General features: G+C 41.5%; 1 protein-coding gene and 1 long non-coding RNA gene across 4 annotated transcripts in view; both read left to right on the top strand.

Annotated features, from left to right (window-relative positions):
• Positions 1–15,944, top strand: part of LOC309664517 — a 439,565-nt gene that overhangs the window by 298,954 nt on the left and 124,667 nt on the right. The window lies entirely within an intron of this gene.
• Positions 678–15,944, top strand: part of LOC309664457 (uncharacterized protein) — a 71,007-nt gene continuing 55,740 nt past the window's right edge. The window contains exon 1 of the mRNA XM_082469917.1: positions 678–15,710. Coding sequence (XP_082326043.1) covers positions 15,504–15,710 — 207 coding nt within the window. The 5' untranslated portion in view covers positions 678–15,503. The remainder of the gene's footprint in view (positions 15,711–15,944) is intronic.

Consider the following 15,944-nt stretch of genomic DNA (forward strand, 5'->3'; position numbering starts at 1 on the left):
TAGTGTATATGTGTTGATGCTACTCTCACTTCGCCCCAGTTTCCACTGTCCCCCCACCCCCCATCCTCAAGTCCATTCTCTATGTCTACATCTTTATTCCTGCCCTGCCGCTAAGTTCATCAGTACTTTTTTTTTTTTAGATTCCATATATATGCGTTAGCGTACGGTATTTGTTTTTCTCTTTCTGACTTACTTCACTCTGTATGAAGACTCTAGGTCCATCCACCTCACTATAAATAACTCAATTTCGTTTCTTTCTATGGCTGAGTAATATTCCATTGTATCAATGTGCCACATCTTTTTTTTTTTTTAACATCTTTATTGGAGTATAATTGCTTTACAATGGTGTGCTAGTTTCTGCTTTATAACAAAGTGAATCAGTTATACATATACATATGTTCCCATATCCCTTCCCTCTTACGTCTCCCTCCCTCCCACCCTCCCTATCCCACCCCTCTAGGTGGTCACAAACCACCAAGCTGATCTCCCTGTGCTATGCAGCTGCTTCCCACTAGCTATCTATTTTACATTTGGTAGTGTATATATGTCCATGCCACTCTCTCACTTTGTCACAGCTTACCCTTCCCCCTCCCCATATCCTCAAGTCCATTCTCTAGTAGGTCTGTGTCTTTATTCCCACCTTACCCCTAGGTTCTTCATGACCTTTTTTTTTTTTTTCCTTTTTAGATTCTGTATATATGTGTTAGCATACGGTATTTGTTTTTCTCTTTCTGACTTACTTCACTCTGTATGACAGACTCTAGGTCCATCCACCTCACTACAAATAACTCAATTTCATTTCTTTTTATGGCTGAGTAATATTCCATTGTGTATATGTGCCACATCTTCTTTATCCATTCATCTGTTGATGGACACTTAGGTTGCTTCCATGTCCTGGCTATTGTAAATAGTGCTGCAATGAACATTGTGGTACATGACTTTTTTTGAATTATGGTTTTCTCAGGGTATAGGCCCAGTAGTGGGATTGCTGGGTCATATGGTAGCTCTAGTTTTAGTTTTTTAAGGAACCTCCATAGTGTTCTCCATAGTGGTTGTATCAATTTACATTCCCACCAACAGTGCAGGAATTTTTTCACCATTGAGTATGATGTTTGCTGTGGGTTTGTCATATATGGCCTTTATTATGTTGAGGTAGGTTCCTCCTGTGCCCATTTTCTGGAGAGTTTTTATGATAAATGGGTGTTGAATTTTGTCAAAAGCTTTCTCTGCATCTATTGAGATGATCATATGGTTTTTATTCTTCAATTTGTTAATATGGTGTATCACATTGATTGATTTGCGTTTATTGAAGAATCCTTGCATCCCTGGGATAAATGCCACTTGATCATGGTGTATAATCTTTTTAATGTGTTGTTGGATTCTGTTTGCTAGTATTTTGTTCAGGATTTTTGCATATATGTTCATCAGTGATATTGGTCTATAATTTTCTTTTTTTGTAACATCTTTTTCTGGTTTTGGTATCAGGGCGATTGTGGCTTCATAGAATGAATTTGGGAGTGTTCCTCCCTCTGCAATTTTTTGGAAGAGTTTGAGAAGGATTGGTGTTAGCTCTTCTCTAAATGTTTGATAGAATTCACCTGTGAAGCCATGTGATCCTGGACTTTTGTTTGTTGGAAGATTTTTAATTAGTTTCAATTTCATTACTTATGATAGGTCTGCTTCTATTTTATAATTCTTTCTGGATCAGTCCTGGAAAATAGTACTTTTCCAAGAATTTGTCCATTTCTTCATGGTTGTCCATTTTATTGGCATATAGTTGTTTGTAGCAGTCTCTTATATTCCTTTGTATTTCTGTGGTGTCAGTTGTGATTTCTCCTTTTCATTTCTAATTTTATTGATTTTGCGTCCTCTCCCTTTTTTTCTTGATGAGTCTGGCTAAGGGTTTATCAATTTTGTTTATCTTCTCAAAGGACCAGCTTTTAGTTTTATTGATCTTTGCTATTGTTTTCTTCGTTTCTATTTCATTTATTTCTGCTCTGATCTTTATGATTTCTTTCCTTCTACTGACTTTGGGTTTTCTTCATTCTTCTTTCTCTAGTTGCTTTAGTTGTAGGGTTAGATTGTTTATTTGAGATTTTTCTTGTTTCTTGAGGTGAGATTGAATTGCTATAAACTTCCCTCTTAGAACTGCTTTTGCTGTGTCCCATAGGTTTTGGGTCATCATGTTTTCCTTGTCATTTGTTTCTATGTATTTTTTAATTTCTTCTTTGATTTTTTCAGTGATCTCTTGGTTATTTAGTAGTGCACTGTTTAGCCTCCATGTATTTGTGGTTTTTACAGTTTTTTTCCTGTCACAATCTCATAGCATTGTGGTCAGAAAAGATGCTTGATACGATTTCAATTTTCTTAAATTTTCTGAGGCTTGATTTGTGACCCAAGATGTGATCTATCCTGGAGAATGTTCCTTGTGCACTTGAGAAGAAAGTGTATCCTGCCACTTCTGGGTGGAATGTTCTGTAAGTATCAATTAAATCTATCTGGTCTATTGTGTCATTTAAAGCTTGTGTTTCCTTATTTATTTTCTGTTTAGATGATCTGTCCATTGGTGTAGGTGGGGTGTTAAAGTCCCCTACTATTATTGTTTTACTGTTGATTTCCCCTTTCATGGTTGTTAGCATTTGCCTTATGAATTGAGGTGCTCTATGTTGGGTGAATAAACATTTATAATTGTTATATCTTCTTCTTGGATTGATCCCTTGATCATTATGTAGTGTCCTTCCTTATCTCTTGTAACAGTCTTTATTTTAAAGTCTATTTTATCTGATAGGAGTATTGCTACTCCAGGTTTCTTTTGATTTCCATAAGCATGGAATATCTTTCTACCCCTTCACTTTCAGTCTGTATGTGTCCCTAGGTCTGAAGTGGGTCTCTTGTAGACAACATATATATGGGTCTTGTTTTTGTATCCACTCAGCCAGTCTGTGTCTTTTGGTTGGGGCATTTAATCCATTTACATTCAAGGTTATTATTGATATGTATGTTCCTATTACCATTTTCTTTGTTGTTTTGGGTTTATTTTGTGAGTCTTTTTCTTCTCTTGTGTTTCCCGCCTAGACAAGTTCCTTTAGCATTTGTTGTAAAGCAGATTTGGTGGTGCTGAATTCTCTTAGCGTTTGCTTGTCTGAAAAGCGTTTTTTTTTTTTTTTTTTTGCTTTTGAAAAATAACATTTATTATGTATTCATTATAAAAGTAATATGTGCTCATTATAGAAAAAGTTAAAACATAGAAAAAAGTAATGATGAAAATAAAAATCAAGTATAATACTACCATCTAAAAATAACCACAGTTTACAGTTTGATGTTGGTTCTTCTATTCTTATCTTCATATTTGTAGTTACTAAATTGGTATTATACTCTATACATGTTTTTTTCCCACTTATTCTGTGTCATTAACGAGTCTTAAGAAACTTGATATTAATAATTACAGACTATTCCATTATGTAGATATACTATTGTTTATTTAACTACTCATTTATTATTAGATATTTATAGAGGGAGGGGTTCCCTAAGGTTTGTCTCTAAAAATAAATGACAGTCATGTTTGTTTTAGGAATCTCAAACCCCCTGGCATTCAAAGACTTTCACAATTTAACTCCACCCTGTCTTTCCATCCTCAGCTGCCAAAGTCTCCAGTGCAGGGCAGATGTTTAGCCTGTGTGCATGGATGGAGCTGTCCTGTTTGTAAAAATACTAAAATACTTCAGCAGAGGGTTAAATTGCTAGGAAGCCATTTCTGACTGATGTCCTGAGCACCCTACCACAACCTCAGTGTCCCACCTTCACCCCAGTCCCTCCGTATGGACATCCCCTCAAACCCAGCAACTGAGACTACTTGGCCAGTAATCATTAGGAGTTAGGAGTGCCTGGTCTTTACCAGTGTTAACTCTGGACTTTCACACCTTCTGCAGGTGGCCCTTTGTTTACACTGCTTCCTCCACCTAGAATACAGTTCTCATTCCTTGAAATCTTGCCAATCCTTCAAAACCTAATTCAAGTTCCACCTTCTCCATGAAAATTTATCCAGCAACTCCGGCTCAGTCTGATCTCTTGTTCCTATGAATTCTTCCAGTCTTGGTTTGTTATGTTATAGTTATTTCTGCCTTCAGAATACTATTGACACAGCATTTGCAGTTGAATTTCTTTTTTTGTTTTGTTTTGTTTTGTTTTGATTTGTTTTGTGTTGTTTTTCTGAATATTATTTTATTTATTTTTTTATACAGCAGGTCCTTATTAGTCATCAATTTTATACACATCAGTGTATACATGTCGATCCCAATCACCCAATTCATCACACCACCATCCCCACCTCCCCACTGCTTTCCCCCCCTTGATGTCCATATGTTTGTTCTCTACATCTGTGTCTCCATTTCTGCCCTGAAAACCGGTTCATCTGTACCATTTTTCTAGGTTCCACATATATGCGTTAATATACGATATTTGTTTTTCTCTTTCTGACTTACTTCACTCTGTATGACAGTCTCTAGATCCATCCACGTCTCTACAAATGACCCAATTTCGTTCCTTTTTATGGCTGAGTAACATTCCATTGTATATATGTACCACATCTTCTTTATCCATTCATCTGTCGATGGGCATTTAGGTTGTTTCCATGACCTGGCTATTTTAAATAGTGGTGCAATGAACATTGGGGTGCATGTGTCTTTTTGAATTATGGTTTTCTCTGGGTATATGCCCAGTAGTGGGATTGCTGGATCATATGGTAATTCTATTTTTAGTTTTTTAAGGAACCTCCATACTGTTCTCCATAGTGGCTGTATCAATTTACATTCCCACCAATAGTGCAACAGGGTTCCCTTTTCTCCACACCCTCTCCAGCATTTGTTGTTTGTAGATTTTCTGATGATGCCCATTCTAACTCGTGTGAGGTGATACCTCATTGTAGTTTTGATTTGCATTCCTCTAATAATTAGTGATGTTGAGCATCTTTTCATGTGCTTCTTGGCCATCTGTATGTCTTCTTTGGAGAAATGTCTATTTAGGTCTTCTGCCCATTTTTGGACTGGGTTGTTTGTTTTTTTAATATTGAGCTGCATGAGCTGTTTACATATTTTGGAGATTAATCCTTTGTCCATTGATTCATTTGCAAATATTTTCTCCCATTCTGAGGGTTGTCTTTTCGTCTTGTTTATGGCTTCCTTTGCTGTGCAAAAGCTTTGAAGTTTCATTAGGTCCCATTTGTTTATTTTTGTTTTTATTTCCATTACTCTAGGAGGTGGATCAAAAAAGATCTTGCTGTGATTTATATCAAAGTGTGTTCTTCCTGTGTTTTCCTCTAAGAGTTTTATAGTGTCCAGTCTTACATTTAGGTCTCTAATCCATTTTGAGTTTATTTTTGTGTATGGTGTTAGGGAGTGTTCTAATTTCATTCTTTTACATGTATCTGTCCAGTTTTCCCAGCACCACTTATTGAAGAGACTGTCTTTTCTCCATTGTATATCCTTGCCGCCTTTGTCATAGATTAGTTGACCATAGGTGCATGGGTTTATCTCTGGGCTTTCTATCTTGTTCCATTGATCTATGTTTCTGTTTTTGTGCCAGTACCATATTGTCTTGATTACGGTAGCTTTGTAGTATAGTCTGAAGTCAGGGAGTCTGATTTCTCCAGCTCCGTTTTTTGCCCTCAAGACTGCTTTGGCTATTCGGGGTCTTTTGTGTCTCCATACAAGTTTTAAGATTTTTTGTTGTAGTTCCGTAAAAAATGCCATTGGTAATTTGATAGGGATTGCATTGAATCTGTAGATTGCTTTGGGTAGTATAGTCATTTTCACAATATTGATTCTTCCAATCCAAGAACATGGTATATCTCTCCATCTGTTGGTATCATCTTTAATTTCTTTCATCAGTGTCTTATAGTTTTCTGCATACAGGTTTTTTGTCTCCCTAGGTAGGTTTATTCCTAGGTATTTATTCTTTTTGTTACAATGGTAAATGGGAGTGTTTCCTTAATTTCTCTTTCAGATTTTTCATCATTAGTGTATAGGAATGCAAGAGATTTCTGTGCATTAATTTTGTATCCTGCAATGTTACCAGATTCATTGATTAGCTCTAGTAGTTTTCTGGTAGCATCTTTAGGATTCTCTATATATAGTATCATGTCATCTGCAAACAGGGACAGTTTTACTTCTTCTTTTCCAATTTGTGTTCCTTTTATTTCTTTTTCTTCTCTGATTGCCATGGCTAGGACTTCCAAAACTATGTTGAATAATAGTGGTGAGAGTGGACATCCTAGTCTTGTTCCTGATCTTAGAGGAAATGCTTTCAGTTTTTCACCATTGAGAATGATGTTTGCTGTGGGTTTGTCGTATATGGCCTTTATTATGTTGAGGTAGGTTCCCTCTATGCCCACTTTCTGGAGAGTTTTTTATCATAAATGGGTGTTGAATTTTGTCAAAAGCTTTTTCTGCATCTATTGAGATGCTCATATGGTTTTTATTCTTCAGTTTGTTAATATGGTGTATCACATTGATTGATTTGCGTATATTGAAGAATCCTTGCATCCCTGGGATAAATGCCACTTGATCATGGTGTATGATCCATTTAATGTGTTGTTAGATTCTGTTTGCTAGTATTTTGTTGAGGATTTTTGCATCTATATTCATCAGTGATATTGGTCTGTAATTTTCTTTTTTTTGTAGTATCTTTGTCTGGTTTTGGTATCAGGGTGATAGTGCGTCATAGAATGAGTTTGGGAGGGTTCTTTCCTCTGCAATTTTTTGGAAGAGTTTGAGAAGGATGGGTGTTAGCTCTTCTCTAAATGTTTGATAGAATTCACTTGTGAAGCCATCTGGTCCTGGACTTTTGTTTGTTGGAAGATTTTTAATCACAGTTTCAATTTCATTACTTGTGATTGGTCTGTTCATATTTTCTGTTTCTTCCTGGTTCAGTCTTGGAAGGTTATACCTTTCTAAGAGTTTGTCCATTTCTTCCAGGTTGTCCATTTTATTGGCATAGATTTGCTTGTAGTAGTCTCTTAGGATGCTTTGTATTTCTGTGGTGTCTGTTGTAACTTCTCCTTTTTCATTTCTAATTTTACTGATTTGAGTTCTCTCCTTTTTTCTTGATGAGTCTGGCTAATGGTTTATCAATTTTGTTTATCTTCTCAAAGAACCAGCTTTTAGTTTTATTGATCTTTGCTATTGTTTTGTTTGTTTCTATTTCACTTATTTCTGTTTGATTACTATGTGTCTCAGCGTGTTCCTCTTTGGGTTTATCCTGTATAGGGCTCTCTGTGCTTCCTGGACTTGGGTAGCTATTTCCTTTCCCATGTTAGGGAAGTTTTCAACTATAATCTCTTCAAATATTTTCTTGGGTCCTTTCTCTCTCTCTTCTCCTTCTGGGACCCCTAAAATACGAATGCTGTTGCATTTAATGTTGTCCCAGAGGTCTCTTAGGCTGTCTTCATTTCTTTTCATTCTTTTTTCTTTATTCTGTTCCACAGCAGTGAATTCCACCATTCTGTCTTCCAGGTCACTAATCCTTTCTTCTCCCTAAGTTATTCTGCTATTGATTCCTTCAAGTGTAGTTTTCATTTCAGTTATTGTATTGTTCATCTCTGTTTGTTTGTTCTTTAATTCTTCTAGGTCTTTGTTAAACATTTCTTGCATCTTCTTGATCTTTGCCTCCATTCTTTTTCCAAGGTCCTGGATCATCTTCACTATCATTATTCTGAATTCTTTTTCTGGAAGGTTGCCTATTTCCACTTCATTTAGTTGTTTGTCTGGGGTTTTATCTTGTTCCTTCATCTGGTACATAGCCCTCTGCCTTTTCATCTTGTCTATCTTTCTGTGAATGTGGTTTTTGCTCCACAGGCTGCAGGATTGTAGTTCTTCTTGCTTCTGCTGTCTGCCCTCTGGTGGATGAGGCTATCTAAGAGGCTTGTGCAAGTTCCCTGATGGGAGGGACTGGTGGTGGGTAGAGCTGACTGTTGCTCTGGTGGGCAGAGCTCAGTAAAACTTTAATCTGCTTGACTGCTGATGGGTGGGGCTTGGTTCCCTCCCTGTTGGTTGTTTGGCCTGAGGCAACCCAACACTGGAGCCTACCTGGGCTCTTTGTGGGGCTAATGGTGAACTCTGGGAGGGCTCACGCCAAGGAGTACTTCCCAGAACTTCTGCTGCCAGTGTCCTTGTCCCCACATTGAGCCACAGCCACCGCCCACCTCTGCAGGAGACCCTCCAACACTAGCAGGTAGGTCTGGTTCAGTCTCCCCTGGGGTCACAGCTCTATTCCCTGGGTCCCAATGCGCACACTACTTTGTGTGTGCCCTCCAAGAGTGGAGTCTCTGTTTCCCCCAGTCCTGTTTAAGTCCTGCAATCAAATCCCACTAGTCTTCAAAGTCTGATTCTCTAGGAATTCCTCCTCCCGTTTCCGGACCCCCAGGTTGGGAACCTGACATGGGGCTGAGAACCTTCACTCCAGTGGGTGGACTTCTGTGGTATAAGTGTTCTCCAGTCTGTGAGTCACCTACCCAGCAGTTATGGGATTTGATTTTACTGTGATTGCACCCCTTCTACCGTCTTATGGTGGCTTCTCCTTTGTCTTTGGATGTGGGGTGTCTTTTTTGGTGAGTTCCAGTGTCTTCCTGTCGATGATTGTCTAGCAGCTAGCTGTGATTCTGGTGTTCTCGCAAGAGGGAGAGAGAGCACGTCCTTCTACTCCACCATCTTGGTTCCTAATCTCTGTCTGAAAAGCTTTTGATTTCTCCTTGACTCTGAATGAGATCCTTGCTGGGTAGAGTTGGTTGTAGATTTCTCTCTTTCATCCCTTTAAGTATATCCTGCCACTCCCTTCTGGTCTGCAGAGTTTATGCTGAAAAATCAGCTGATAACCTTATGAGGATTCCTTTGTATGTTATTTTTTGTTTATCCCTTGCTGCTTTTAATATTTTTTCTTTGAATTTAATTTTTGTTAGTTTGATTAATATATGTCTTGGTGTGTTTCTCCTAGGGTTTATCCTGGATGGGACTCTCTGTTCCCCCTAGACTTGGGTGACTATTTCCTTTCCCAGGTTAGGGAAGTTTTCCAGTATAATCTCTTCTAAATATTTTCTCAGACCCTTTCTTTTTCTCTTCTTCTTCTGGGACCCCTATAATTTGAATGTTGGTGTGTTTAGTATTGTCCCAGAGGTATCTGAGATTGTCTTCAGTTCTTTTCATTCTTTTTTTCTTTATTCTGCTCCTCAGCAGTTATTTACACCATTTTGTTTTCCAGCTCACTTATTCGTTCTTCTACCTCAGTTATTCTGTTATTGATTCCTTCTAGTGTATTTTTCATTTCAGTTATTGTGTTGTTGATTTCTGTTTGTTTGTTCTTTATTTCTTCTAGATTTTTGTTAAACATTTCTTGTATTTTCTCAATCTGTGCCTCCATTCTATTTCCGAGATTCAGGATATCTTTACTATTATTACTCTGAATTCTTTTTCAGGTAGATTGCCTATTTCCTCTTCATTTGTTTGGTCTTATAGGTTTTTACCTTGCTCCTTCATCTGTGACATATTTTTTTGCCATCTCATTTTTTTTTTTTTTTTTTTGTGAGTCAGATTGTGTTCCTGTTTGGCCTGAGGGTTCCAACACTGGAGTTTGTAGGCTGTTGGGTAGAGCTGGGTCTTGGTGCTGAGATGAGGACCTCTGGGAGACCTCAGTCCAATGAATATTCCCTGGGGCCTGAGGTTCTCTGTTAGTTCAGTGGTTCAGACTCAGATCTCCCACCTCAGGAGCTTCGGTTGGACCCCCAGCTCGTGAACCAACATCCTGCAAGCCACGCAGGGTGGCAAAAAAAAAAGAGAACAGTAACAAAGTAAAAAATAAAATTAGACTGGGAAACTACAGATATGTTAGAAAAAATATAAAAATAAAAATATAGATGAAACAACAACCAGAAGGTAAAACAGAACCACAATAGTAAAAAAGAGGAGGAGAAAAAAAAAAAAAGGTGGAAAAGGCCTTGGCTGTGGAGGGCAGGGCTAAGCAGGGAGGAGGTCTGGGCAGCGGGTGGTGCCTATGCTTAGGACCCACAGGGCTGGAAAAGGCCCTGGGAGGTGTGGGGGGTGGGGCTTAGGCTCAACAGAAAAGGCTGCCTCCCACCTCTGGTTTCAGAGGGCGGGAGACCGCACCTGGGAGCCCCGCGGGCTTCCTGGCCCCGAGTGGGTGGGTAAATGCCCTCCAATCCTCTCCTGCTCCTCCAGTCAGGAGGCCCCCTCCTGCCTGCCTCTCCTGATCTCCCCAGCCTCCCTCCTATGCCCCCAGGACCCACGTGGCCTGGAGGGGGCTTTGGAGGGTGGGAGACAGGCCTGGAAGCTCAGCAGGCTCCCCGGGCCGAGTGGGTGGGGCAAACACCCTCCACTCCCCTCCCCTGCCTCTCCTGTTCTCTCCTGGCCTCACTCCTATGCCCTCAGGACAGACCCGGTCAGGAGGGGATCTCTGAGGGCATAGAACCCAGCCCAAGAGCTGGGCAGACTTCCCCAGCGATTGGGCAAGGGAAACGCTGGGCATGCTTCCCCACTGATCCGAGCCCCCGAGGGTCCCTCCAGGCGTGGGAACCCCTCCCCACCTCAGCCACCCCTTGGAGCGCTGGTCCTGTCTGGCCTCCATTTCTCCTCCCCTCTCCGTCCCCCCACGTCCTCCTGGTTCGCTTGGGGGTTCCTCCCATGTCCTTGGGCATTGGGGTCCCCCACCAGCATCCAGCAGGTGCCATAGTTCTGGGGAGATGTGAACTCCGCATTTCCCACCTTATTTCCCTTTTAAATTGAAAGAACATTTTTGAGCACCTAGAATGTGCCAGGCATTGGGATAGGTATTTTCCCATATACTATTGGGTTGGCCAAAAGGTTTGTTTGTTCGTTTTCCATAAGATAGCTCTAGTAGCACTTAGCTGTATTTAACGTCATTCAAAACAATTTTGTTAGATTGTATTGTGACAGCTGTCTTATCAGTGTGCATTAAAAAAAAACTTATCAGACTTCCCTGGTGGCGCAGTGGTTTAGAATCCGCCTGCCAATGCAGGGGACGTGGGTTCGAGCCCTGGTCCGGGAAGATCCCACATGCCATGGAGCAACTTAGCCCGTGCGCCACAACTACTGAGCCTGTGCTCTAGAGCCCATGAGCCACAACTACTGAGCCCGTGTGCCACAACTACTGAAGCTCCCACACCTAGAGCCCATGCTCCACAACAAGAGAAGCCACCACAATGAGAAGCCCATGCACCACAATGAAGAGTAGCCCCCACTCACCACAACTAGAGGAAGCCCACACGCAGCAACGAAGACCCAACACAGCCAAAAATAAATATATAAATAAATAAATTTATTAAAAAATAAAAAGTTATCAAAATTGGTGAATTTTTGTGTAGCCATTTTAATATTGAAGATGGAAGAAAAAGTGCAACATTTTCAGCATATTATGCTTTATTATTTCAATTAAGGTAAAAATGCAACTGAAACGCAAAAAAAAAGATTTGTGCAGTGTATGGAGAAGGTGCTGTGATTGATTGAACTTCTCAAAAGTGGTTTGCGAAGTTTTGTGCTGAAGATTTCTTGCTGGATGATGCCCCATGGTCAGGTAGACCAGTTGAAGTTAATAGCGATCAAATGGAGACATTAATTGAGAACAATCAACATTATACCATGTGGGAGATAGCTGACATACTCAAAATACCCAAATCAAGAGCTGAAAATCATTTGCAACAGCTTGATTATGTGAATCGCTTTGATGTTTGGGTTCCACATAAATTAAGTGAAAAAAACCTTCTTGACCCTATTTCTGCATATGATTCTCTACTGAAATGTAATGAAAACGTTCCGTTTTTAAAACAAATTGTGGTTGGCGATGAAAAATGGATACTGTACAACAATGTGGAATGGAAGAGATCGTGGGGCAAGTGAAATGAACCACCACCAACCACACCAAAGGCCGGTCTTCATCCAAAGAAGGTGATGTTGTGTATATTGTGGGATTGGAAGGGAGATCTCTATTATGAGCTCCTTCCGGAAAATCAAACGATTATTTCCAACAAGTACTGCTCCCTATTAGACCAACTGAAAGCAGCACTCGACGAAAAGCGTCTAGAATTAGTCAACAGAAAACCCATAATCATCCATCAGGATAACACAAGACCACATGTTTCTTTGACGACCAGGCAAAAACTGTTACAGCTTGGCTGGGAAGGTCTGATTCATCCGCTGTATTCACCAGACATTGCACCTTCAGATTTCCATTTATTTTAGTCTTTACAAAATTCTCTTAATGGAAGAAGTTTCAATTCCCTAGAAGACTGTAAAAGGCACCTGGAACAGTTCTTTGCTCAAAAAGATAAAAAGTTGTGGGAAGATGGAATTATGAAGTTGCCTAAAAAATGGCCGAAGGTAATGGAACAAAAGGGTGAATATGTTGTTCAATAAAGTTCTTGGTGAAAATGAAAAATGTGTCTTTTATTTTTACTTAAAAACTGAAGGAACTTTTTGGCCAACCCAATATTTCGTTTCACCTTCACTGTGACTCGGTGAGGCAACCAGAACATGTGTAATTTTTTATACATATTTGACTTCTGAAGAGGCCGCTGCAGTTTTTCAAGCAAGAGATGTTGGTAGCTTTGACCGTGGCAGTGGAGGTGGATAGATACCATCCACAGACAGTGGGGATGGGGTAAAAATGCGGAGCAAGGCCAGACACCTCCACCTCTGTCGCATTTCCAACCCACAACATGTCTGCAAAGCAGATCTCACAGCCCTCCTGGGGACATCACACCACGTCAGGAAGTCCTTCCTGTTGGAGGAGCAGAGGATGGAAGGTATGGAAGTAAAAACCTTGAGTTCAAGTCCCACTTCAACCACCTGCGTTTGTGGCCTGGCGGTGCTCGCTGACCCTCCCCTGGGCTCAGTCCTGGGTGTTGAAGCCTGAGAGCAGGGCAATCAGCCCTGCCTGGCTCACCTCACAGAACAAGGTGATGACGTGGTCCATCTGGGTGCTGTAAGGCTTCCCCTGGTCACGGCTGTGCACCGTGCACTTTCGCACTCGGCTCCTGTCCTGTCTTGGCCAGAAGGTCGGGGAGCCACCCTCTCACCCTGCACAGCCAGTCCTGGAACGTGCTCACCCACAGGGCCTTCAGGGAGGACAGAGTGGGGCCCCTGCTGGCCACTGTGTGTAAATTTTGGGAGAAAGTGTCTCTTCCTGGTAGACAAATTTAGAAAGGGAAACTGCAGCCCTCGGATGCGCAACTTTGGAGCAGAAGTCACTTTTTTGCAAAGAAGAGTCGCAATCTCCCGGAAAGGTGTGTTCTCCTGGCCAGAGCACAGGGCCCAGAGCAGACCCTCATGCTCAGCGGTACGCTTTTCTCTCTGCTTTTCTCCCGTTTTCCACCTCCCGGCTGGCCATCCCACTCATGGCAAGAGTCTTTGGGCAGCTGGGATCTACTCCCTGAGATCAGTGGGTCTCAGGTGCACTCAGCTGCCATTCTGGGCCCTTGGGGAGGACTTAGTACCTTTAAGTACCTGTTCCTCCAGGGAAAGCGGGGGCCTTGGCTAACTCTGGCTCTGGTGACAGAAAGCATGCCCCATCTTTGCCAGTTGCTTCCCTAAACCCGTGCATGTCATGCAGGCACTGATTAGACGCAGCTGGCATTTAAGGCTCCCAATTATTCACAGTGATGCAAACAAACTGCCAGGAGAGGGGGCTGGTGGTCAAAGCTGGGAGGTAGGTGGGGTGGGGGGAGGTGGGAGAAGCTGGGAGGAAGGTCACTTCAAATGTCCAGAGAAGGAACAGGCTCTCCCTCAGAGTTGCCCTAGGGGTGTTTGCTTATATATAGGAGGCCAGGAAGCTGGTAAAACAAGCCCCTGTTTCGAACTGGGAGCTTACCAGGTACCCATGTCACAGCCAGACTGGCCTAGGCAGAGGTTGAACTTCCCCCAAATCTCTCTGGCTGTCACTGTGCCTCAGTTCCCCCATCTTGCTAGGGTTCCATCTCTCAGATACCAGCTCTAACCTTCCATGATCCTAGATTCCTTCCTGCACACGTTTGGGCTTTTCCATATTCTAAAACACAATTATTGATTGAGTCCTTAAAATCAAATGCTGCCAACTAGCATTACTTCTATTTGCAGATCATTAAAAATAACGATAATTCCTTGGTCGATTTCAAAATGATCCATTATATAATGAGCCAAAAAGTTAAAACTTGCAATGCACCCAATGAATGATGAAAGTACCAATTAAGGGGAAAACAACACTCGGGTTCCTTTCCTCATGAAATAGAAATGCAAATATTTTGCCTGATAATCTTCAAGTTACCATCATGGTAATGGCAGTGTAAAGTGTGGCACATATAGTTCACCTAAATAGGTGTGTAATATACACACCTTATATGAATTAATAAAATATTAATATTATAAATATAAATAATAAATATTAATAAAATTAAATGTTAATAATAAATAAATAAATACATAATTATTAATATTGACTATGCAAAATGCATACAGTCAGTGCATGTTGGAAAGAGAATTCCAAATGCAAGGCAGTCCTCTGGCTCTTTAATTAGGTTTTATCTGGTGTTTTATGGTATTATAGATTCATTATTATACACACCATTTTTTAATAACTTAATCCAACTGTAAAGATCTCCAGAAAAGATTCTGTTAGTTTCCTTAGCCACTCATTTCTGGATTGTAACAATCTTGCCCGTTAGAAAGTCTTCTTTGGGTCTATCCAGCCTAAATTTCTCATGCTGCACCTGGGCTCTGAGGGCAGCTGAGGCCCATTCTGTTTGGCTCACCCCATGGGCTGGTGCTCAGGGCTGTTCAGGACCAGGGAGGGTCCTTGGAGTTGCTGAATTTAGCAGCAGGTCTCAGGTGGAATGAACCCAGATTTCTGGTAAACGCTGGGAGGAAGGTCAGCGCTGGGCACTCGGGAGCAGGGCCCCTTAGGACAGGGGGCAGGAGGCAAAGCTGGAGAGCTGGCAGGCATGGGGTTAAAAACAAGGTACAGACCCCCTAACTAAACGTTCAGCTCAATCTACATGAGCCCAGGACACCTTCCCCTCTCTGTCTTCTCATCTGTAAAATGAGAAGGTTGAACTGGGGGTTTCTAAGACTTATTCCATTGTGAGTGTTCTGGGTTGATTTTGTGTGGGCAGGCATGACCACTTTGCTAAAATCATGTCTCTTATCTACTATCTCTGATTTCTCCTACTGTATTTGTGAGAGACAGGATTTTGAAATTTGCAAGAGAAAGGGACTGTGCATGAGATAAAGTAGGTGAAAAGATCAAGGCACAGACTGTTGTGTCAGCTACAAACCAGGGATACAGCAACGAACACCATAGGCGAGCATCCTCACACTGGTGCAGATACGAGAGTACCTGCGTGTGTGCTTAGAGTGCCTCCTGCCGGCTACGCAAAGAAATGCTCAGTTAAATAATGCCTCTGGGTCCAAGGGTGGGGGGATTGCCTTTATATTGTAGAGCTTTTGTACTTTATGAGCTTTGTGCCATGTGAGTGTATTTCTATTACTATACACGAAATAGTTTTTAAAGAGAAGAAGGGAAGTGATGTGAGCGCCCACCTGTTTTTTCATGCCGTTTGGGTCCCACTCCAGTGGAGGCGGCTCTGGGAAAGCCGGCGGCAGCCTGTGATGACCCGGAGTGGCCACGTGGTGACAGTGTTTCCCTTGGATCGGCCCAAGGTAACCCGTCTCCGTTTTAATGAACTCCTCACTGCGCACTGGGGGAGGGGCGGGGAGGCTCCCTCTAGGTTCAATTTATGGCCCTCAAGTGAAGATGCTAAATAAGATCCTGAGTGGAAAATAATGGCTGTAACAGATATCCTCTGGCTCCTCCCTGTCTTCTTTCCTATTAGAACGTCTCCTGGCTAAGAGCCCCTTAGCTGCAGGCAGGGGGTGTATTGCACGAAAGAATCC

This window comes from Balaenoptera physalus, assembly GCF_965194825.1.
Source record: "Balaenoptera physalus genome assembly, chromosome: 7".
Taxonomy (NCBI): Eukaryota; Metazoa; Chordata; class Mammalia; order Artiodactyla; family Balaenopteridae; genus Balaenoptera; species Balaenoptera physalus.